At 41.2% G+C, this 24134-nt stretch overlaps 2 protein-coding genes across 2 annotated transcripts; both read left to right on the top strand.

Moving 5' to 3' along the window:
• The first annotated feature begins 603 nt into the window (after positions 1-603).
• fpgs (folylpolyglutamate synthase) lies at positions 604-10983 on the top strand. The gene is made up of 15 exons (XM_062477406.1): positions 604-812; positions 1963-2091; positions 3070-3123; positions 3219-3283; positions 3453-3567; positions 3946-4023; positions 4562-4623; positions 5431-5533; positions 5788-5865; positions 6486-6630; positions 6871-6954; positions 8646-8796; positions 9002-9077; positions 9398-9464; positions 9709-10983. The coding sequence occupies exons 1-15, from the start codon at positions 672-674 to the stop codon at positions 10083-10085; spliced, it is 1725 nt and encodes a 574-aa protein (XP_062333390.1). The 5' UTR covers positions 604-671; the 3' UTR covers positions 10086-10983.
• Positions 10984-15534: 4551 nt separating this feature from the next.
• Positions 15535-23057, top strand: LOC134033884 (folylpolyglutamate synthase, mitochondrial-like). Its single transcript, XM_062478169.1, has 10 exons — positions 15535-15557; positions 16454-16525; positions 17528-17630; positions 17877-17954; positions 18789-18933; positions 19862-19945; positions 20600-20750; positions 20946-21021; positions 21321-21387; positions 21720-23057. Exons 1-10 carry the CDS (start codon positions 15535-15537, stop codon positions 22094-22096), a joined length of 1176 nt encoding a protein of 391 aa, XP_062334153.1. The 3' UTR covers positions 22097-23057.
• Positions 23058-24134: the final 1077 nt, after the last annotated feature.

The raw sequence follows: 24134 nt of genomic DNA, 5'->3' as shown, positions 1-24134 counted from the left end.
ATTCATTTGCATTCACTGACATGTGAGCATGGTTTATTGGTTTAGTTATGAGGATACCATGAGGAGTTACAGTTTATTCCTTGAAGATGGGTAATTTATTGTTTGTAGTTTGACCCTTTTTGAATGGAGTGCATTGATCTTAGTCTATTTTGTTTCCTTGACAGACACCATAAGATGACACATAACTGAGTGAATCAAATCAAATCAATTTTATTGAATCAATAAAATACTGGATTAACTCAATACACTTTCACTGGAGCCCCTGTAGTTTCACCCAAACTACATCCGGACGGTCCTTTCCCAAACACAATACTTAATCTGTGCACGTCACCGACATTTTACTCACAGATGGCTTCACGGGCACTGTACCCTATTTATAATTCCAGGGATCTGTGTGTGTGTCACCTACTTCATCACAGGCACTGTGTGCTATATATCTATTTTTTCGGTGTGTTTCTCACCGACATCTTAATCACCGACACTGCATGATGGGCATTGTGCACTACAAAGTACAGTTTGTGACATGACCTTTATTTTGAAAAGATAGGAAGAAATCAACCGGAAATTAGATCACACATTGAGGCTGGCTTCATCCTACTGCATAATGTAAAAAAAGGGAAGCACCCAAATTTGGTTAAGGCTTCCTCCATGCACTTTACTCAAACCCCACGATGGTACGCTTCTCCCGCGTGCGGGAGTGGAGCTCCGTATTTGCGTTGTTCAAGCACAAGGGCTGGACATCAAAGTTGACATTGTCATTCAACTGCTCAAGTACCAAGGCTGCTCCGCGGTTTCCAAAAATGGAATATCAGGTAAAATAGACCCCTTTGGAACTTCGTGTGGCTCGTATGCGGCATGTGATAACCAATGTGCTGATCTAGCTAGCGTACTAGCTACAAGCTAACTAATTTGCAACCTGGATTTCGTTAGCCAACTTGATAGTTTGACAAGTTTACGATAGCTGACTTGCCCCTATTCAAATGGTCAACTTTAGCCAGATGGCACGTGCAAAACGTGCTGTTGACATGTTAGCTAGCGTTAGTTGGCTTTATGAAGCGACATTACATCAGCCTCGAATTATGTTGAATCAATGTACGTTTTCTGGGTTATTTTCTCATTTTCGATCTAAACTTAAAGGTAAGCTAATTGGCTTGTTAGCTAACGTTATTTTAGAGTTGGCAACCTATTTCTCGTGATTTTGATCTAGTTAAGTTAGTAGTAAGCCACTACTAAGTAAAAACAACAATAAGTGCAAACACATGAACAGAGATATGCACATGCGATCTACATTTTTGCTTTTTAATACACTAAATATTTTCACTTCGGTAAAATAAGGTATTCTGTGTAGACCTGGAAGGAAATAAATGTAGCCTATTTTCTCCCTTTCAAATTGAGAATAAGGTTATTAAAACTGAAATGTTTGAAAGGAGAATTAACCTTGCTGTTGTTGCAATTTTTTTAATCTGTGCCCCAACACTTTTTGTAAAGCCGTGCCCCCAGACGGCCTTGACCAATCCTACCTTAGCAACCGGTCACTACTTGAAGAAGGGTCTGTCAAGCTTTAGGTAATTAAGGGCGCAAAATGGCCTACGGAACAAATCCGACTGCAATTTGGGATTGCTGTTACCTGGGATTGTATGCCTGTTTTTTCCATATGTGCATATCTTGCTCGTTGACTTAATTTACATTTAGAATAATGTGGACAATGGACAAAACTTGAATGAACAATATTTTGAAGTACCATGATGGGCATTTTCTTGAAAATACCTTTATGGAAATTGTCCACCCCTTTGCAGCCCTATATAAAATAGTTAAACTTGTCATTGATTAAGTGATGTTGTAATTGTCAAGTGAATATTAGCTGGATTAAATAACGTCAGTTGTACTTAAATTTACCAGTAACTGCATTGCAAACATGTTTTATTTAAATTCTAAACAGTATATACCATTTTGCCACCACAGGATGCTGTGTGCACCCTCAATACCTTACAAACCAATTCCAGTGCACTTGAGCAGGTGCGGCGGGAGCGGGGGAATCCCCAGCTCCAGCTCCAGGCCATGAGGGGCTTCCTGGAGCGGACTGGACTTGAGGTGAGTAAAGGACGATCCCTTTTCCACCTGGCACACCCAGCACAATGTCAACACACAATTTCAATCTATCAAGTGGTTTTTATTTGTAATTTCAATCATGTACGGTTGTACACAATGAAAAGAGACAACGTTCCTCCAGGACCATGGTGCCACATAAACAACATAGACAACAAACACTACATGAGACAGGTATTTCACGAGGTTCCTATATAAAGTGCTTGCGCAAACAGGGCAATAGGCACAGTGAGAGACAGTGCAGCGCCGACCAGTACACAGGTAAAATAAAATAAGTAGTGCGTTGAGGTAGCAGTTATTAGGTAGCAGTAAGGATACTGTGGATGTAAACATACATACTTTGGCATAGTGCATTAGAATGTGCAAGGAATTGCAAGGTAAGTCTGTGTCAATGCCTTTGTTTATATCATTTTGTGTATGAGAGAAACTAAACCTCTCACTAATGGTGGCACTAAAGCTGGGCAAAAAATCTATTTTATTAATTAATTTCAAATCTATGGTTTAGGACAATGTTGAACTTGGCTAGCCTGATTGGGTACGGAACCTCCACCGCTTCCCTGAGCTTGAGTAGGCCTAAAGGATAACTGGGCATTCACATGTCCAGCGATGTGTTAAGTGGATTCCATACTGCAACAATGTGCTGTTGGAAGTTCAATGTGGGTGTCTTTAATCTTTGGTTGTTTACTTTTGTTAGTCATTTTTATTGTTAATAAATAATTTAAAAAAATAAAATACTAATTGAATAATTCCTTGTCTTTTTGTATTTGTAAGAAAAAATGATCAATGTAAAAATGTAATATCGCACAACCTAGGTGGCACATTGTGGATATTCCTAGCCTCATCCTTAAACCTATTGAAAAATCAGTTTAATCAAAAGGCATACTCTACATTGTCTTCATAGATTAATATATAGTTTTAATCTAAATTAAGTAAAAAAAAAAAGTCTTTTGTTTGGTTTCAAAGGTAGAGGATCTTGACCGTCTGAATATAATTCATGTCACTGGAACCAAGGGCAAGGTGAGCCTTTGTGTTTGTGTGCATTGCTCTTAATATTAATTGTACATGCAAATGTGCTGTGTGTGTGTATATAACCACTGTTCCTATATCATCAGGGATCAACGTGCGCTTTCACAGAGAAGATTTTGAGAGGCTACGGCTTTCGGACTGGGTTTTATAGGTATGTCTAAATCGGTATCAAATAACAATGACTCATCATACAATGTGTATTTGTAGTCGTTTGCCATTGCAATGCCATTTTCCATTTCCCCAGAGAGTTTCTGTCTTGAAAGACATAGAAAGAAATTAAAAAAAGATTCTGGCTAAAGATTGTATGTATCTCCCTGTAGTTCCCCACATTTAGTACAAGTAAGGGAGAGGATAAGAATTAATGGACAACCCATCAGCAAAGAGCTCTTCACCAAATACTTCTGGCAGGTTTATGGGCGATTGGATGAAACAAAGGTAGGCCTGGAAAAATGTCCCAGTGGTACACACTTTTTAAAAATATCATAAGAAATGTTCCAGTGATGCATAGAGAAATTAATTTGACTTTCAAAACCATAGGAATGACGAAAAGAAAGATAAATGAGTTCAATATTGAAAAGCAACCTTTAATTACATGGGACGCAAAGCATAGTATCATTAGCCAAGCAACTTTTGTACAGTGTTTTGTACAGAGTTTGTACTTAACTATTTTAAAGGATATCTGGATCCCACAGCCACAAACTTAAGTTTAGTGAGATAATGTGGGACCTCTCGTTCCATAATGACCAGTGCATGCACATCATGTGACTGCACACTGCCGCAGCTAATAGTGCCCTGTACTTCTACCCCTCACAGGATGGTAACGGGCAGACAATGCCTGCCTATTTTCGCTTCCTCACCATCCTGGCCTTTCACATCTTCCTGCAGGAGAAGGTAGGTCATGTTCATGTATCATCCTTACTATTGGATGCAAAATGGTTACCCCTAGTTTTATTTAGGCAGTAAGAATTTAAAGGGAATAGGAAAGTGTCCCACCCTGACTTCCAACTCTATACACTTGGCTGGTTTGTTTTCCTGGAACACTCTACTCATCCTCATAATGTAGTCTAAAGTCACCTTTAAACTGTCCACGTTGAAAATATTTACCCAATGCAACTACATGGCTCAGAAGTACTGCCTGCATTGTAGCCTTTCAATGTTGGTCTAATTATAACACAATACAGTACAATGCTTTGATTGATTTGTTAATTTACTAGCTTCATTATGAGTTAAATTAACACTAACTAGTTGAGCCATCCTTGCAACCCCACGTTCCAGTGAGCCTGTTGGGCTAAGTATGTTTGGTTTTAGACCCAAAAATACAGTGATGACCTCTTGGTCACCTTACAAGTGGAAAGAAGATTGTTTCCAGGTGAATATTTTGCCATAAATTGTAGATTAGTAAGATGATACTTTTCCTCTTTTTGTCTAGGTGGATTTAGCTTTGCTGGAAGTTGGGATCGGTGGAGCCTATGACTGCACAAACATAATCAGGTAAAATGCCAAATAGGGCTGTGAGATATGACCAAAATTTCATATCCTGATAAAGATCCTTTCATATCCCGATAATGATGACATACATATCATGATATGGCACATTTTTTGTAAATTTAATGAATAAATTGTTGATATATAATGACCACATGTAGAGGCCAATTTCTTTGTAGCCCTACTTGAATAAACAACACACAAAGTTGCAGGGCTCAAGTCTCTCACATTCGCCGCAAGACTCACACATTTCAGCCATTTCTCACGCTCTCATGCAACACCTTGCATTTATCCATACACCCGAGATGCTGTTAAAACCATTTAAAAGTCATATCTTATATTTATGACAACATGTTAGACTACAGCTAACCTAATACCAACAGGGATTTAAGTGAAGTTGCTGTGAAGTTCCAAATATAGCCTGACCTGTGAGGAATCTGTAACTGTGAGGTCCATTATGTGCTCCTAATTTGTACCCCCTTCAAATATATTAAACAGCTGCTTCTGAGATTGAATGTAGGGGAAGGTTTCTTTGGAAGTTAACTGTTACATTGCTAATGTAGAACTTGATCACTCTTATGTTGAGCAGTGGCAGCATGGACTGTGGCAAAAGAGTAGTTGAGCAGAATATAAACTGATGTCATTTGCTAAATAGTATTTACATTTGTGCAACAGAAAATGCAGCAAGTCATGAAAGTCTTATACATGTGTTGTTTGTCATTATTTTTTGTCCTTAACTGGAATTGTTGTATTCCTAGTGATGTCTAGAGAGGGTGAGAAAGAATACTAACCCCACCCCCCGGTGTATGACAGGAGACCATGGGTGTGTGGCATCTCATCTTTGGGTATCGATCATACCCAGATCTTGGGGGATACCATTGAAAAGATTGCCTGGCAGAAAGGGGGCATCTTCAAGGTGATTGCGATGTTAGAAAGATAACTTTTTATTCATCATTCTGTTTTTGTGTGTAATTTGTGGTACTTTACATTTTGTTCTTTCACCCTTTTTGACCATTTTGAAAAGGGTACAGTGTGACTTCCATGTTCTCCTGTAACTATATACAAAGCAATAACATCCGACAGTACTGATGGAACACAGCAAAAAAAGCTACAATCATCAAACTACAGAAACGTGTCATTAATCAAATGGTTCTCTGGACGTTCCCCCAGCCAGGGGTTCCAGCCTTCACTGTGAAGCAGCCTGAAGGGCCTATGACGGTTCTAAAAGAGCGTGCCGTGGAGACTGGGGTGAGAGACTTCTGATAAATGGACAAAGCACAAAATACAGTTAGACATTGTTAGACAGACAATGTAAAAATGGAAGTATCCAGGCCTGGAAATGCCATGGAAATTAAATGTTTATGAGAAGTTGAATATTGCCTTCTCACCTTCTCATCTCAACCTCTAAAGGCAGTAATAAACTTCACGCTAAGGACTTGTCTCTAACCTGCCTCCTAATGGATATAGCTTTTAAATAGTGGAGTATGTGAGTAATGAGAGCAGACATACTTGTACAAAACTGAAGTATATAGAGGCCTTTATACCCTCTGGGTTGGAGGCTTGCTCCATGTTGAGGCTGTAATTTGAAGCTCACTGAATGAACATGTAGAAAATATACATTTCTGGTGTTCAAGTCATATAAATCAAATTGTGTTGGAGCCTTCGATTTATGCAGATAGTTGTGAAAACCAAGCCAAAACATATTTATCCGGTTAGCCTGATTTAACAAACATATTTATGATGTAATTAATCAATCCCAGAGAAAGGGAAATCAATCAGATCACCAGCTATACTAAAAACATAGAATTGCAAATACTTTATATCCTTATGCTGGGTCTTGTCCCTCCTCTGTTTGGTGTGTTTCCCAGTGTCCGCTGTGGATGTGCCCAGAGCTGAATGAGTACAGAGCAGAGGCCACCCTGCGTCTGGGCCTGGCTGGGCAGCATCAGTGCTCCAATGCCTCCCTGGCCCTGCAGCTCAGCCACACCTGGCTACAGAGACGCTACTTGCCAGGTGTGTTTGTGTGTGTGTGTGTGTGGCACACGTACGTGTCGGATTCAAAAAGTGTGCACCTGCTTTCTTTAGTGTTTTGGTATTTTTGTGTTCCTTTTGCATGTTTTGTGAGTTACTTCCTTCATCTTTTCAAATCCTAGTTGTAGTCTGATTATGACCAACATTGTGTAGTAATTAAATCATATAGTAATCAAATCATTCAATCTTTATTCACAACCTAACCGTTTTGTCCACCCACAGAAGATAACCTCCCATCCCTAACAAGGGAAACCACAACTGTTCCCTTGGCCTCAGCCTTCCAATTAAGCCCAATCATGGCAAAAGGTGAGTCATGCTGAATAACTCTTAAACCCTCTTTTGTAACAAACCCATACATAAACGAAAGGTGAGCTCCTGTATCCAAATGTTGATGTGTCAATAAATTATGTGTTTGTGTGTTAGTGGTCAAACTCCTTCCTGCCACTCACACGTTTAACGGTGGTGGTATGAATACAGACACTAAGCTGTTATGCCCTGCAGCAGAAAGTAGTGTAAGATTCAGCTTTGAACGTACTTTAAAACTAATATTATAACCAGTGCTCGAAGTGGGCCGGTACTCACCGGTACGCAGTACCGGCACCTCTACATTTTACTCTTAAGCGTACCGGCACCTTTTTCTTGCGTACCGGCACCTTTTCTTGCGTGCCGGTACGCTAGATTCGAAAAAGTTATCTATACAGCATCAGCTGATGCCTGAGTAAAACAGATTTTTCACTGCTGCTTTCAAACCTAGAAACTAAACGACTTTCGTTTGTAAGTAATTATGTTAGCCTGTCTTCAGAAAGGCACTAAAAGAACGCGTGTGCCAGAACCAGACACTTCAACAGAGGTCCAAGTCCATCCAGAAACATCGGGTACGAATCATGAGCTTCAAACTTGTTTAAATACATACATTTATGTATGGCTGCGGGAACTAGGGGTGCTGAGGGTGCTGCAGCACCCCCTGACAGCACTAGAATTTAAAATGATATGACTTTAAAATCCACCACCGCGGAATAGCCCCGCAGTAGCGGACTGGCCATCGGGAACACCCGGGGAAGAATAACGCTGGAAAACCAGGATAAGAAACGTAAGGGTGGGGCTGAAAAATAAAAAAATACATCACTTTCACTAGACAAGGTTTTACCAATTAAAAAACAGCCATTTTTATTTTACACAAAGCTCAAAAAACTATTTGGCGCTCAAATAAAGGCCCAAAAAGTTGGCCTTTAAGTATCGAACTCCCGAACTAGCATCACATCAAACAGACTATGCATGCATTAGCAGGCAGCTGTGGTGGCGTATACGGGGGCCGGTTCTGGTGGGCTGGTCTGGATAAAAGTCCAGGGCCTATTTTTACTCCCAGTCCGTCCCTGCCGCCCCGCAACATTAAGCTACCCCCTGATAAAATATGTTCCCGAGGCTATGCATTTATGTTGTTAATAAATAGGCTAACAATAAATTGTTGTTGTACCAGCAATATCTCCAAGTTGTTTTTCACTGTAGAAATATCAAATTTCATAAGGATTTGCCAATGCAAGAGAGTACCGGCACCTTTTTTTTCTCCACTTCAAGCACTGATTATAACGGGCCAGAAACTTAAATCACTTGTCTATTGATTTGACTGCTGGCATTTTTATGTAGAAGTGCTCATTGCATTGTCATAGAGCACCTCTATAGTCATAGATAATAATTAGACTAGCTCCTTGTACATAACATGTTATCTTGCTATGAAATTACTATTGTCTAGCCAAGTCAACATTTGCAATGGTAGGCAGTCAATCACTGGCCACAATAAGCAATACATGAAGTGTAGCCTAATGTAATTACATTGTGATCTGAACAACTAATCAGAAACAAACACCTTGGGTAAATACAATTGAACAAAGCAAATCGGTTATTGTAAATAGTTTAGGTACTACAGGATGGTCCTTTCCTTTGTCTCATTAAAACACTTTCTTGCTCTCCCCTCATCGCTCCACTTCTCTGGTCCACAGGACTAGCAGACACAGAGTGGCCTGGCCGCACACAGACTCTGGAGCACGGCCCTGTCACCTACTTCCTGGATGGAGCCCACACCATGCGCAGCATGCAGGCATGCGTCCACTGGTTCAGCAATGCCGCCGCTCAGCACGAGAAGAGGGCAGGGTGAGCATGGAGATTTGGAAATGTTTTTAGTATATCATGTTGATACGAATACATAACTGTGCACAGTAGCAGATTTCATTACTCTGTAGTTAAGTTTGCAGTATTCCAATCAATTTCTTCCATGGGCACTGAAGCAATGCAAACTATTAGTTCAAATCCAATACACTGACCTGACTTTGAATTCCTATGTCTTGTACCCGCACAGTGGACCTGTGGTCCGAGTGCTTATTTTCAACGCTACGGGAGAGAGAGACTGTGCAGCCATGCTGAAACTGTTGGTGGTGAGTGAACAATTACTACCCAATACTTGTGGTTCGCTTGAATTAGGTCACCCTGTGTAAACCAAAAGGGGCACACTACAAATCAAACAAACCTCAAATACTTTCAAGGAGAGCCATATGAATAGATTGGAGTGATCCATCTCTTTCCAATGACATTTTCAATGTACTTTAGCCAGATTTGGTAAGGTTGCAGCTGTAATCTTTTTGCACAGCGACCAAAATGTAGTTGTGGTTGACCTATGCAGACCAGCTCTACAAAATATTGACATTGAACTCTATATTTTTGATCATCTCTTCTTTTTTTTCCCCCACCCCTATAGCCTTGTCATTTTGACTTTGCTGTGTTCTGCCCCAACATAACTGAAGCCATAGCATCATGTAATGCAGGTAAGGCTACCATTGTCTACAATTGGGTGCGTCCATTTTAAATAGACTTAAAAATAGGCAGTACTTAAGTATGAGTAGATTCAAATAAAAAATGTTGTTGACCATACATATAAAAATATCTTCTCATGGTTTGAAATCTGAGCTTAAAGAGATATAACTACTACTAGATTTTTGATTCTGTGTTCTCAGCATGGTGGGGATTTCCCCCCCCCTCTCACACTCAGACCTTTACCCCCCCCCCCAGACCAACAGAACTTTAATGTATCTGTGGAGAACATGCTGACCCGCTGCTTGGACAACCAGCAGAGCTGGCGTATGCATACCGGCCAGGAGGAGGGGCTGAATGCTGCGGGGCTCATCCATGACCATCTCCCCCTGATGGCCAAACACAAGAGCGACACCCTTGTTTTCCCCTGCATCCTTAGCGCCCTCCAGTGGATCTGCCAGGGAAGGGACTCTGTCCTGGCAGACCCGGCCAAAATAGCCGTACCAGTCAAGGACAGCATCACAGCGAAAGCATCCCCCTTACGAGAGGCCACTGGGATTCACATCCTTGTCACAGGCAGCCTCCATCTTGTAGGAGGGGTGCTGAAACACCTTGACCCTTCCGTTGCTTTGTAAAACACCATTTGAGTTTAAGTTTGCGGATTGTGTGCAAGTAGTTGGATATAAGTAGTTGCATACTTCTGGGCTTGTTCCATGTGAAAAAGCAGAATATATGCCTATAGAAGTAACATGTTTAGATGGGGTGTATGGTAGGAGTTAGTGGCATCATTGGTGGGTGTGATTTGGTTAAAATATCTAATTTAATAGACATGGCAGATAACAGCTGACAGAGATATCGAATTTAGTCTTGTTTAATATGAATATATGATAACTATATGACCTGGCAAGTACAACTTGATGCCAAATGTTTTAGCCAGAAACACACAGCTGCCTTTTGTGTATTGGAAAAATTAAGCCTCACTACTTGAAGCCAAAAACTGTTAACACTGACTCTCTTCATTCATTGCCTCATTAAGTGGCATGATCATAAATTGCATAAGTTGTGCTTTAAAAGCTTAAACCTTTATTATAAAACTTTCACAAGCATGGCATCATTCAAATGTGAACCAATTGTAGATAAAGGCATAGAAATTGCTCTGTTAGTAAAATACTTAACAGTTTTACTGATCTGATAAATGAAGATAATGTTAATTATTTTATCATAAGTGCTTTGTCCAAGACACGGCTGTACATACTTTCTTGAGCTGTGAGAAGGCATAGTTACTATTTATGTTTAACATGACTTATTTACACTTGGCATTAGTATGAATACCATGTTAGTGACGGTTTAAGAATGGTACGTGAGCTTCATGTATTGTAACACAAAGTTTTTGTTGCTTTAGAAATGTCACTGCGTCAATAGATTTGTCAGTTAAAAACAAATCAAGAATGAAGCGTAGCTTGTCATCTTGTATACTGTCTTAATATATATATTTTTTGTATGTTTGTGCAATAAATATAAAATGTATATTTACCATTTGTTGAAGAATGCGCCCGATTGACATTTTCTCAATTTTCGTAACAATTCTCTTAAGTGCTATATCTATGGCGCTGCCACTGTCTAACTGTACTCCCTAAATATTGTCTAATTTCTGGGAAAAAAGAAATGTGAGAAAGAAGCAGACAGAAGGGTTGCATTATGCATTTGAAGGTTAAACTGTCAAAATGTAAGTAGGGCCTAAGTGATGCAAGATCAGCGGTGTTTGAGGGTCCCTTAATGGTACGGGGCCCTGGGGCGGCCGCACCCACGTTATCTCCGCTACTGGGTGGAAGCGTCGGTAATATTTAGAACTCACTCCGTCAAAGGGTTAAAACTCATTGCAAGTGAGAGCAGGGTGGTTCAAGCACAAGGACTGGACATCAAAGTTGACAATTGTCATTTAACTGCTCAAATATCAAAGCTGCTCCGAGTTTCCAAAAATGGAATATCAGGCAGGCCCGTAAAGATTGCCCCCGCACCGCGGGGGGGGCTCGCAGGGATGGGGGGCCCCGCGTGGCAGGCCCCCCGTTTTTATTTTATTTTTTGTCCAATTTGAATTACATGGGATGTCTTATTGTCTTGTCTGTGTTTCCAGAGTTGATATAAAAATAAAGTAAAGTATATTTAATTGTGCTTTCTTTGTTAGCTAGGTAAGTGACATGACGAAGTAGGTCAGATGGTCACACAGACCGGCGAGCCCGCTGCAAATAGGTAGCTAACTGTAGCGTAGCGTAGGAAAAATGAAACGCACATTTAAAAGCGGTGCCCAAAAGCGGCATTCAAAACAGAACATTTCTGAATTAAATGCCAAACTTCCCAAAATTACAAATTTATTTTTCGACCAGCCGGTGAAGGATGCACTCATCTGCCAGAAGAGACAGGTATTGTACTGTTTGCTATAGCTAACATTACTCTACCACGTAGCTAACGTTAGCCTATACTTTGACAGCTGTACTGCTCTGTCTGTGTTGTGCTTCCTAGCGTTAACAGAGCCTCCTTTCCAAGAGCCAGGAAAATTAGCCTTGCTCCTTTATTGACTTCCTATCAAGCTGACAACATTGAAATGGAGTGAAACTACAAAAAAAGAGGAAGTAGAAAAAGTGCTTAATTATAAAATATATTACATAACTGACATTTTTAGCAAACATGATAACGTATGCGACAGTAGTATCGTGCAGTTGCAGCGATCGCGTTTGACTATTTAAACATACAAAAAACATAATCAAAGTTACAATAAGTCATTGTATTTCAGTTATATACATATTATGAATCAAATGGTGAATAATCAAACATAAAGAATGGAGGTTGAGCCCCGTCAGCATGCCATGGTGGGTGTGTCTGGCTCCTGGGTTCTCTCCATCTTCATGTACAAAACAAAAATGTTCAGTTGCAGAAACTACATCCAACTGTGTTTTAGCTACAATTCCACTCAATTAATGAAAAACACTTGCATGACCATTTCTAAAAAGCTGTCTCTAATTTGGCCCAGACTCCTCTCTCAATTTCCATGTGACTGCCCTTGGGGGGGAACACAATGTTCTCAAACAAATACCAAAGGATGTCTTTGTGGGCTGGCCAGAAAAACCTGTTAACCCCAATCTTTTGCATATAACAGACCTCAACATGTTTCACTTGTATCTGTGATGACACCAAGGGCCCCTCCAACACCAATCGGGGCAGCTTTCCCGTGGCTCATCTCAAAAAAGTTCCACGTCCCGGCAGTGAAACAGTATATACCATTTTGCCACCACAGGATGCTCTGTGCACCCTCAATACCCTAACATTACCGGCCAGTGTACTGGAGGAGCGGCGGAGGGAGCTGCGGATGGGGGGGGATCCCCAACTCCGGCTCCAGGCCATGAGGGGCTTCCTGGAGCGGATTGGACTTGAGGTGATTAAAGGACGATCCCTTTTACACCTGGCACACCCAGCACACTGGCAATGTCAATCTATCAAGTGGTTTTTATTTGTAATTTCAATCATGTACGGTTGTACACAATGAAAAGAGACAACATTCCTCCAGGACCATGGTGCCACATAAACAACATAGACAACAAACACTAAATGAGACAGGTATTTCACGAGGTTCCTATATAAAGTGCTTGCGCAAACGGCAATAAATCCAATAAAGGATAACTGGGCATTCACATGTCCAGCGATGCTTTAAAGGTCCCATGGCATGAACATTTCACTTGATGAGGTTATTTAACATTAAAATGAGTTCCCCTAGCCTGCCTTTGGTCCCGCAGTGGCAAAAAATTTTGATAAGTGTAAACCAAGCCCTGGGTATTCTTCACCTTTGAGAAAATGAAAGCTCAAATGGTCCGATCTAAAATTTTCCCCTTATGTCGTCATAAGGAGAAAGGTTACCTCCCCTTTCTCTGCTTTGCCCGCCCAGAGAATTTGGCCCGCCAATGAGAAAATGAGCTACGACTGTGCGAGCACGATATTGTTTTTTTCTCGAGTGACATCATGGCTTGCAAACGACCGAAACATGGCAGTTAGCCCCGCCTCTCTCCTCCTCATAGCTTTTAAAGCTACAGACAGAGAAATGGCAGGCCCTAAGGAAAGCTCATTGTGGGACTGCATATAGTGGCTGTAATTCTGCACCAAGGCTGAATTTTTGGAAAGAGACTTCAGATACAGTATTAACGGACCACTAAGGCCTATATAAAAGCATCCAAAAACAGCATGCCATGGGACCTAGGTGGATTCCACACTAAAACAATGTGCTGGTAGAAGTTCAATGTGGGTGTCTTTAATCTTTGGTTGTTTACATTTGTTAGTCATTTTTATTGTTAAAATTTATTTTTTCACTGGATATTCCTAGCCTCATCCTCAAACTATTGAAAAATCTGTTTAATCAAAAGGCCTGTAGGCATATTAATATATAGTTTTAATCTAAATTAAGTAAAAGGATCAGGGATCAACGTGCGCTTTCACAGAGAAGATTTTGAGAGGCTACGGCTTTCGGACTGGGTTTTATAGGTATGTCTAAATCACAAATCAGTATCAAATAACAAAGACATCCATGTGTAGTTGTAGTCATTTGCCGTTTGCCATTGCAATGCCATTTTCCATTTCCCCAGAGACTTGCCGTCTTGAAAGAGAAAAACATAAAAAAAGATTCTGGCTAAAGATTGTATGTATCTCCCTGTAGTTCCCCACATTTAGTACAAGTAAGGGAGAGGATAAGAATTAATGGACAACCCATCAGCAAAGAGCTCTTCACCAAATACTTCTGGCAGGTTTATGGGCGACTGGATGAAACAAAGGTAGGCCTGGAAAAAGGTCCCAGTGGTACACACTTTTTAAAAATATCATAAGAAATGTTCCAGTGATGCATAGAGAAATTGATTTGACTTTCAAGACCATAGGAATGACGAAAAGAAAGATTAATGAGTTAAATATAGGAAAGCAACCTTTAGTTACATGGGACACAAAACATAGTATCAGCGATATTACAAACTATGTCTCAGTTAATGTACCATTGTCAGTGGCTTTCATTCAAATAACTTACCGGTAGCTGTTTTAAAGGATAGCTGTATCCCACAGCCAAACTTAAGTTTAGTGAGGTCATTTTGGACCTCTTCCATAATGACCAGTGCATGCACATCATGTGCCTGCACACTTTGTCCAATTTTGTTTTTTTTGGCCGCAGCTAATAGTGCCCTGTACTTCTACTTCCACATTTTCCTGCAGGAGAAGGTAGATCATCACACCATTGTGAGGTTAAGGTTGGGCTGAACTGATAATCTGGCATACCTCTGTGCCGACGCACTTCGGGCCAATAAGCTATGATTTTTTTTTTTTATACAATTACAATGTCTTTTTGTGGTCAGCTGAATGGAGAGTAGAGACGTGAAGTCGTGGATTTATGCTGTCATCAGATTTATTTCCCTGTAACACAGAAATAGTGAAGCAATCACGCACAGTACAGGGGCAGAACAACACTATCATCCCCTGTTACAGACTTCCACACGAGGGCGGTAGCTAACAAATAGCTGTGCGTAGGCGATTCTAAGATACCCACCGTTAGCCCATTACAGCCTACTAGATACAACACTTGATCGTATAGTGTAATACAGAATTTACAGAGCAATGAATAAAGTACATGACAGGTAAAGTACTTTAACACACAGGCAAAACATACCTGTAACACAGGAATAGTGAAGCGATCACGCACAGTACAGGGGCAGAACAACACTGTTATCCTACAGAATGGAATTAGCCAGTTAGCCTCTACTCAACGGCTAAACAGACATTCACAACTCGCATATCTTATTACATTAATTTGTATATTTAACACAGTACACATTATCGGAAGTAATAAAAAGGCAATCTAAGGTCACAAAATAAATACACGTAATTGAAAACTTAGCAAAATATACAAGGTTAATTAATTTCGTTCACAGAGGATGAAGAAACGCAGTTTACAGAATTCCACACGAGGGGACATGCGGGGAAGTCTGAATTATCGCCCCACCCGGAACAATACTGAACCCAATAATGGAACCAAAGAAAATATTCACAAAGTTCACTAAAATGGCGAGTCAGATGGCTGAGCGGTTAGGGAATTGGGCTATGAATCAGAAAGTTGCCGGTTCGATTCCCGGCCATGCAAGATTACGTTGTGTCCTTGGGCAAGGCACTGCATCCTACTTGCCTCGGGGGAATGTCCCTACTTACTTACTGTAAGTCGCTTTGGATAAGAGGGTCTGCTAAATGACTCAATGTCTAAATGTAAAAGATGCTTAACTTCATTTCTACCTATCCGCTAGCTAGCCAACTTCAGGATGTCTCCCTCCACCCGCAACTGCATCTTCCCTGGATGCAAAAACTTCAGCAACGCTATTTAATGTCCCTATTGATGAGGAAAGGAAAAATAGGTGGATTGATTTTGTGAAGAGCCACGCTGATGAAAAGCTTCGGATAAACTCCAACAGCCGCCTCTGCAGTGACCATTTCACGGCGGATAGTTTTAACATGGACCAGAGACAGACGGGGTTCGTGGACATACGGCTTCTCTTGAAGCGCGGAGCAGTACCGAGCATCGCCCTCCCGGCCGTTCCTCCTCCGGTCGCACCTGGACCATCCACCGCCACCAGCAGTTCATTACTCAGTTCTGTGTGCTTGTTATAATTATACTAGATAACTTTTCCAGAGGTAGCCAATCTCTGCTATGAGTTAGTGCAAACCGCTAACTTGATATTAGGCTACTCGGTGTAGAATGATGGTATTTTGGTGAAATGGCAGCTAATGTGCTAGAAGTAGCCTAGTTGGAGAGCTCACTGTCTGCTGTCTCTGGTGTCAATTTTTACTGTTACAGCTCAGCCTCAGGGGAAAATTTCATTTATAATATGTAACACATTATTCTGTGGTGTGGTGAACTTACAACTAGTTTTCAATTCCACTTTACGGAATCTTTAACAGGCTCCACCCTCCCCCCCTTGTTTCTTGTCAGATGCAGTGGCTCAGAGCCCAAAATTCTCACCGCAAGCATGGTGTACTGGTGGGTGGTGTCCGACCGATTGTGGTGGGCCGGTCTGAGCAAAAATGCCAGGGCAATTTTTTTGTCCCAGTCCAGCCCTGTTCAGGTATCATCCTTACTATTGGATGCAAAATGGTTACACCTAGTTTTATTTAGGCAGTAAGAACTTAGTAAGGATTGGGAAAGTGAATGGGAAAGTGTCCCCCTATAGACTTCCAACTCTATACACTTGGCTGGTTTGTTTTCCTGGCACTCTACTCATCCTCATAATGTAGTCTAAAGCCATCTTTAAGCTCTCCACATAGTATACTTCTAAACCTTATTTTCTCTCTTCTGGATTTCTTAATTAACCAAAGTTACAGAGTGTAATCAAGTGTGCAGGTTCCTTGTCCAAACTTCTATCCAAGTACCTAACCCCATCCTGTGGAATTTATTTTAAAAAGCTTTTTGTATGGACATGTAACCTGGAAAATAAGGTAACACCTTGAGGTGTTCCCAAAACGCATTAAAGCATTTTGAGTAAACATTTTACAAAAGCAAATATGAGAGATTTCAGCTTGTGACTGCACAATAGTTGCTGGTAATGACAGTTCAACTGTGCCGTTCATAAATTGAATATATTTACCCAATGCCACCACATTGCTCAAAAGTACTGCCTGCATTGAAGCTTTTCAATGTTGGTCTAATTAACACAATACAGTACAATGCTTTGATTGATTGTTAATTTATCATCTTCATGATGAGTTAAATTAACACTAACTAGTTGAGCCATTCTTAGTTGCAACCCCAAGTTCCAGTGAGCCTGTCAGGCTCAGTATGTTTTGTTTTAGACTCAAAAACACAGTGATGACCTCTTGGTCACCTTACAAATGGAAAGAAGATTGTCTCCAGGTGAATATTTTGAAATTTTCATGAAAGTCTTATACATGAGTGTTGTTTGTCATTATTTTTTGTCCTTAACTGGAATTATTGTATTCCTAGTGATATCTAGAGAGACTGAGAAAGAGTACTAACAGACAACCCCCCCCACCCCCCGGTGTATGACAGGAGACCATGGGTGTGTGGCATCTCATCTTTGGGTGTCGATCACACCCAGGACTTGGGGGATACCATTGAGAAGATTGCCTGGCATAAAGGGGGAATCTTCAAGGTGATTGTGATGTTAGAAAGATAACTTTTTATTAATAATTCTGTTTTTGTGTGTAATTTGTGGTACTTTACATTTTGTTCTTTCACCCTTTTTGACCATTTGATTTGTGTGACTTCCATGTTCTCCTGTAACTGCATACAAAGCAATAACATCCGACAGTACTGATGGAACACAGCAAAAAAAGTTACAATCATCAAACTACAGAAACGTGTCATTAATCAAATGGTTCTCTGGACGTTCCCCCAGCCAGGGGTTCCAGCCTTCACTGTGAAGCAGCCTGAAGGGCCTATGACGGTTTTAAAAGAGCGTGCCGTGGAGATTGGGGTGAGACACTGCTCATAAATTGACAAAGCACAAAATACAGCTACACATTGTTAGACAGAGAATGTAAAAATGGAGGTATCCAAGTCTGGAAAAGGTAAAATATTGCATTCTCACCTTGGTCAACCTCTCCTAAGTCAGTAATAAACTTCACGCTTGATTTGAGCTTTCAATCTTCTCTTATCACATTCAAATTTCATTCTTTATTTTTAATGTTTGTCTCTAACCTGCCTCCTAATGGATAGAGCTTTTGAATAGTGGCGTATGTGAGTAATGAGGTTAGTTACTTTTACAAAACTGAAGTATATAGAGGCCTCTGGGTTGGAGGCTTGCTCCATGTTGAGGCTGTATTTGAAGCTCACTGAATTGGAGCCTTCGATTTATGCAGATAATTGTGTATACATTGCCAAAACATATTTATCTGGTAAGCCTGATCTAACAAACATATTTATTATGTAATTAACCCTCGTGCTGCCTTCGGGTCACATGACCCAAAGGTTCATAACGAACCATCGTTGTGTTTACCCAATTTTACCCAATACAAAAACAAATTAAAATAATTTTCTTTTAACCTTTGCAATGTGGGGGGTCTGAGACAGCCTAGCTGTTAAAAGAAAATGCTTCACTTTGTCTTTGTATGCGGTAAATCTGTCGCAATACGAAGGTGGGTCACAATGACTGATGGGTCAGAATGACCCGAAGATAACACAAGGGTTAATCAATCCCAGAGAAAGGGAAATCAATCAGATCACCAGCAATACTAAAAACATAGAATTGCAAACATCTTTATATCCTTATTCTGGGTCTTGTCCCTCCTCTGTTTGGTGTGTTTCCCAGTGTCCGCTGTGGATGTGCCCAGAGCTGAATGAGTACAGAGCAGAGGCCACCCTGCGTCTGGGCCTGGCTGGGCAGCATCAGTGCTCCAATGCCTCCCTGGCCCTGCAGCTCAGCCACACCTGGCTACAGAGACGCTGCTTGCCAGGTGTGTTTGTGTCTGTGTGTGTCGGATTCAAAAAGTGTGCACCTGCTTTCTTTTGTGTTTTGGTATTTTTGTGTTCCTTTTGCATGTTTTGTGAGGTACTTCCTTCAGCTTTTCAAATCATAAGCGCAGCTAGTTCAGGCAGGGCAATCGGGCAGCGCGCGTCATCCATGTGTCGGGGACGTAAGGCGTCTTACTCCAACTTCCTTTCCTCCGCCCACAACTACACCCATGTTAGCAGTGCATACCCATTGGGCCACGTCCGATAAGGCGTCTTTAAAGACGCGCGGATACGCACACACTCACCCCGGTTGTTGTATGATCAGTGCTGCTGCCGCCCTCCACCATCCCCCTTCTCCCCCATGCTGTCTGTATGTTCTATCCTTCAGGCGGATTATCTCTCTCCCTGCCTCATATGTCATGTATGTATGCGTATCATCGAGGAGGCAGGGAGCGCTTCCCTTAGATCATCCACTCCGCCAAAGTCAAACTTACATGTCCATGTCATGTAACAATAAATGCTCAAATCTAATACGTGATTGTTTTGACTGAACTAGTTCTAGTTTGATTATGACCAACATTGTGTAGTATTTAAATCATATAAACTCTCCAGCACCCTTTCTGGAGAGTTAATACCAACAGAAGAATATTGCAGGGGATTTGGGCAATTTTTGGGGGGCCGCTACCCACACGGTTAGCTGTGTTGCTCATTCCACGAATGCACGAGTCCTTACAAGTTGTACCTCGTTGTAAAAGTGACTAATCAGGCTTTCAAACGATATAAAATACAATACCAATTGGTATTATTGAAGTGGAGGAATAATCGACCAAAATAAGGTTTCCAAACTTTTTTTGAGGAGTTAAGTAATCAAATCATTCAGTCGGTTGCATTCAATCTGTATTCAGACCTAACCGTTTTGTCCACCCACAGAAGATAACCTCCCATTCCTAACAAGGGAAACCACAACTGTTCCCTTGGCCTCAGCCTTCCAATTAAGCCCAATCATGGCAAAAGGTGAGTCATGCTGAATAACTCTTAAACCCTCTCTTGTAACAAACCCATACGTGAACAAAAGATGAACTAACAGTATCCAAATGTTGATGTGTCAATAAATTATTTAGTTTTTGTGTGTTAGTGGTCAAACTCCTTCCTGCCACTCACACGTTTAACGGTGGTGGTATGAATACAGACACTAAGCTGTTATGCCCTGCAGCAGAAAGTAGTGTAAGATTCAGTTTTGCATATACTTTAAAAACTAATATTTTAACTGACCAGAAACTTAAATCCCTTGTCCGTTGCTTTGACAGCTTGCTTTTTATTTAGAGGTGCTCATTGCATTGTCATAAGCCTAAATAATTAGATTAGCTCCTGGCATGAAGGCAATGATTGTAAATAACATGTTATTCTTGCTATGAAATTACTGTCGTCAACACTTGAAATGGTAGGCAGTCAATCACTGGCCACAATAAGCAATACATGAAGTGTAGTCTAATGTAATTACATTGTGATCTGAACAACTAATCAGAAACAAACACCTTGGGTAAATACAATTGAACAAAGCAAATCGGTTATTGTAAATAGTTTAGGTACTACAGGATGGTCCTTTCCTTTGTCTCATTAAAACACTTTCTTGCTCTCCCCTCATCGCTCCACTTCTCTGGTCCACAGGACTAGCAGACACAGAGTGGCCTGGCCGCACACAGACTCTGGAGCACGGCCCTGTCACCTACTTCCTGGATGGAGCCCACACCATGCGCAGCATGCAGGCATGCGTCCACTGGTTCAGCAATGCCGCCGCTCAGCACGAGAAGAGGGCAGGGTGAGCATGGAGATGTTTTTAGTATATCATGTTGATACGAATACATAACTGTGCACAGTAGCAAATTCCATTACTCTGTAGTTAAGTTTGCAGTATTCCAATCAATTTCTTCCATGGGCACTGAAGCAATGCAAACTATAAGTTCAAATACAATACACTGGCCTGACCTTGAATTCCTGTCTTGTACCCGCACAGTGGACCTGTGGTCCGAGTGCTTCTTTTCAACGTTACAGGAGAGAGAGACTATGCAGCCATGCTGAAACTGTTGGTGGTGAGTGAACAACGTGTACCAATACTTGTGGTTCACTTGAATTATGTCACCCTGTGTAAACCGAAAGGGGCACAGTCAAACACTTTCAAGGAGAGCCATATGAATAGATTGGAGTGATCCATCTCTTTCCAATTTAATTTTCAATGTACATTAGCCAGATTTGGTAAGGTTGCAGCTGTAATTTTTTTGCACAGCAACCAAGATGTAGTTGTGGTTGACCTATGCAGACCAGCTCCACAAAATATTGACATTGAACTCTATCTTTTTGCTCATCTCTTCCTTTTTTCCCCACCCCATAGCCTTGTCATTTTGACTTTGCTGTGTTCTGCCCCAACATAACTGAAGCCATAGCATCATGTAATGCAGGTAAGGCTACCATTGTCTACAATTGGGTGCGTAGGTATATGGAGGCATTCATTTGAAAACCTCATGTGATAATTTTTAAGTCTATTTTAAATGGCACTATGAACTTTACAAATAGGCAGTACTTAAGTATGAGTAGATTTGAGAGTGTGAGCTGGTTCTCTCCCGGAACAAAATAAATGTTGTTGACCATACATATAAAAATATTTTCTCATGGTATAGGTTGGAGATCTGAGCTAGAGATGTAACTACTACGAAACTATCATTTGTGATTCTATGTTCTCAGCATGGTGGAGATTTTTCCCTCTCTCACACTCAGACCTTTACCCCCCCAGACCAACAGAACTTTGAAGTATCTGTGGAGAACATGCTGACCCGCTGCTTGGACAACCAGCAGAGCTGGCGTATGCATACCGGCCAGGAGGAGGGGCTGAATGCTGCGGGGCTCATCCATGACCATCTCCCCCTGATGGCCAAACACAAGAGCGACACCCTTGTTTTCCCCTGCATCCTTAGCGCCCTCCAGTGGATCTGCCAGGGAAGGGACTCTGTCCTGGCAGACACGGCCAAAATAGCCGTACCAGTCAAGGACAGCATCACAGCGAAAGCATCCCCCTTACGAGAGGCCACTGGGATTCACATCCTTGTCACAGGCAGCCTCCATCTTGTAGGAGGGGTGCTGAAACACCTTGACCCTTCCTTTTCTTTGTAAAACACCATTTGAGACTTCAAGTTTGTGGATTGTGTATAAGTAGTTTGATATAAGTGATGGCATACCTCTGGGCTTGTTCCATGTGAAAAAGCAGAATCTATGCCTATAGAATAATGTTTAGATGGGGTGTATGGTAGGAGTTAGTGGCATCACTGGTGGGTTTAATTTGGTTAAAATATCAAATTTAATAGGCTTGGCAGATAACAGCTGACAGAGATATCGAATTTAGTCTTGTTTAATATGAATATATGATAACTATATGACCTGGCAAGTACAACTTGATGCCAGATGTTTTAGCCAGAAACACACAGCTGCCTTCTGTGTATTGCAAACATTAAGCCTCACCCTACTTGAAGCCAAAAACTGTTTACACTGACTCTCTTCAGGGACATTCATTGCCTCATTAAGTGGCATGATCATAAATTGCATAAGATGTGCTTTAAAAGCTTCAGCGTTTATTATATATTTTTAACTTTTATCACAAAAATGGCATCATTCAAATGTGTACCAATTGAAGATGAAGGCTTATAGCTGTTTGGTCATTTTTAGGCTCACATTCACTTTTGGGGGCTCGTCCGGGATCTTGACTGCTCGGACGTCTTGGTGGTCGGTGATTGAGGTGTGGTGTTTAGGGGTGTGAGTAAAGGACTAGCTCACTGGCTAAGTGAGGGTTGCTGGTTGTGTTGTAGCTCTGTGTGTATAGTGTCTTTGGTGTGGTGTTATTAGTGTCTAGAGTTAAGTATGGCGGTATCTGCTGTTTCAGCATTTGTTGACCCTTCGTGTGAAGTACTATCAGGGATGCGTAAAGCGGACCTGTTAGTTCCATGGCCAAACCTGTTGAAGTATTTACTGACCATAATCCCTTGGTCTTCTTGAACCGAATGTACAATCAAAACCGCTTTGAGCTTTGATTTTACAGAGCTATAACATCAATATCTGTCATATTAACCCTTGTGTTATCTTCGGGTCATTCTGACCCATCAGTCATTGTGACCCACCGTCGTATTGCGACAACTTTACCGCATACAAAAACAAAGTGAAGCATTTTCTTTTAACCGTTGGGCTGTCTCAGACCCCCCACATTGCGAAGGTTAAAAGAAAATTATTTTTATTTGTTTTTGTATTGGGTAAAATTGGGTAAACACAACGATGGTTCGTTATGAACCTTTGGGTCATGTGACCCGAAGGCAGCACGAGGGTTAAGGGTACTGATAACGTGGTGGCTGACGCCCTGTCACGGGTGTGGGAGAAGACTTAGACTGGGGTCTGTCAAGTTAGTAATTCACACAAACCTAATGGTTTGTGTTTTTTTGTGGGGGCGTGTTTTGTATCTTTATATTTCAAATTAGTGGTACAGTCTGTTGTGAAACAGTCCTCACTAGTAAAATACAATTATACTGATCTGACAAATGAACACAAAATAATTAACATTTATCTTAAGTGCTTTGTCCAAGACACGGCTATACATACTGTAGTGACCCAAGTTGTAGATATGCATCTCCCTTCGCAGGCAGAGGCCTGAACTATAAATCAAAATGCACATTTATGGCCCTACGCCAAGTCTTATCTGGAGCTGCCTGGTCAATGACAGCACTAGCCCTATGTAGGGAGGAATTCCTTTGTGTAAAAGTCCTTTGTGTAATTAAGAGCTACAGAATCCATTCCAAGAGAAAGACAGTATTTGGTCATCTAGCAGAAAACTATACATCTCAAAACTTACATAAGGTCAAAGGTGCCAACGCTCATGCGCTTTTGTAATCTGAAACACCCGGTACAAGGGACCAATTGTGTGATGCGTTAACAAATCTGAGACATGGGCATATACATAAGTGCATGCCTGGAGAGTAAAAGACCAGTGTGATCCCGGGATCAGCTCATGTTTGTTGGTATTTTGTTTTCACCTTGAAGACCAATAAACACTTTGCATCAAACTTCCAGTTTCCAGAGTTCCAGTTCTGTTTTTTTAACTTTGAAGATTGGTTGAAGACCAACCAGATTGGTTAGAACATTTTAGCACCATGGCTACTTGTCTCCTTGC

This window comes from Osmerus eperlanus, chromosome 14 (assembly GCF_963692335.1).
Source record: "Osmerus eperlanus chromosome 14, fOsmEpe2.1, whole genome shotgun sequence".
Classification (NCBI taxonomy): domain Eukaryota; kingdom Metazoa; phylum Chordata; class Actinopteri; order Osmeriformes; family Osmeridae; genus Osmerus; species Osmerus eperlanus.
Note: the sequence above shows the minus strand (reverse complement) of the source record. Positions and strands in the feature narration are given on the sequence as shown.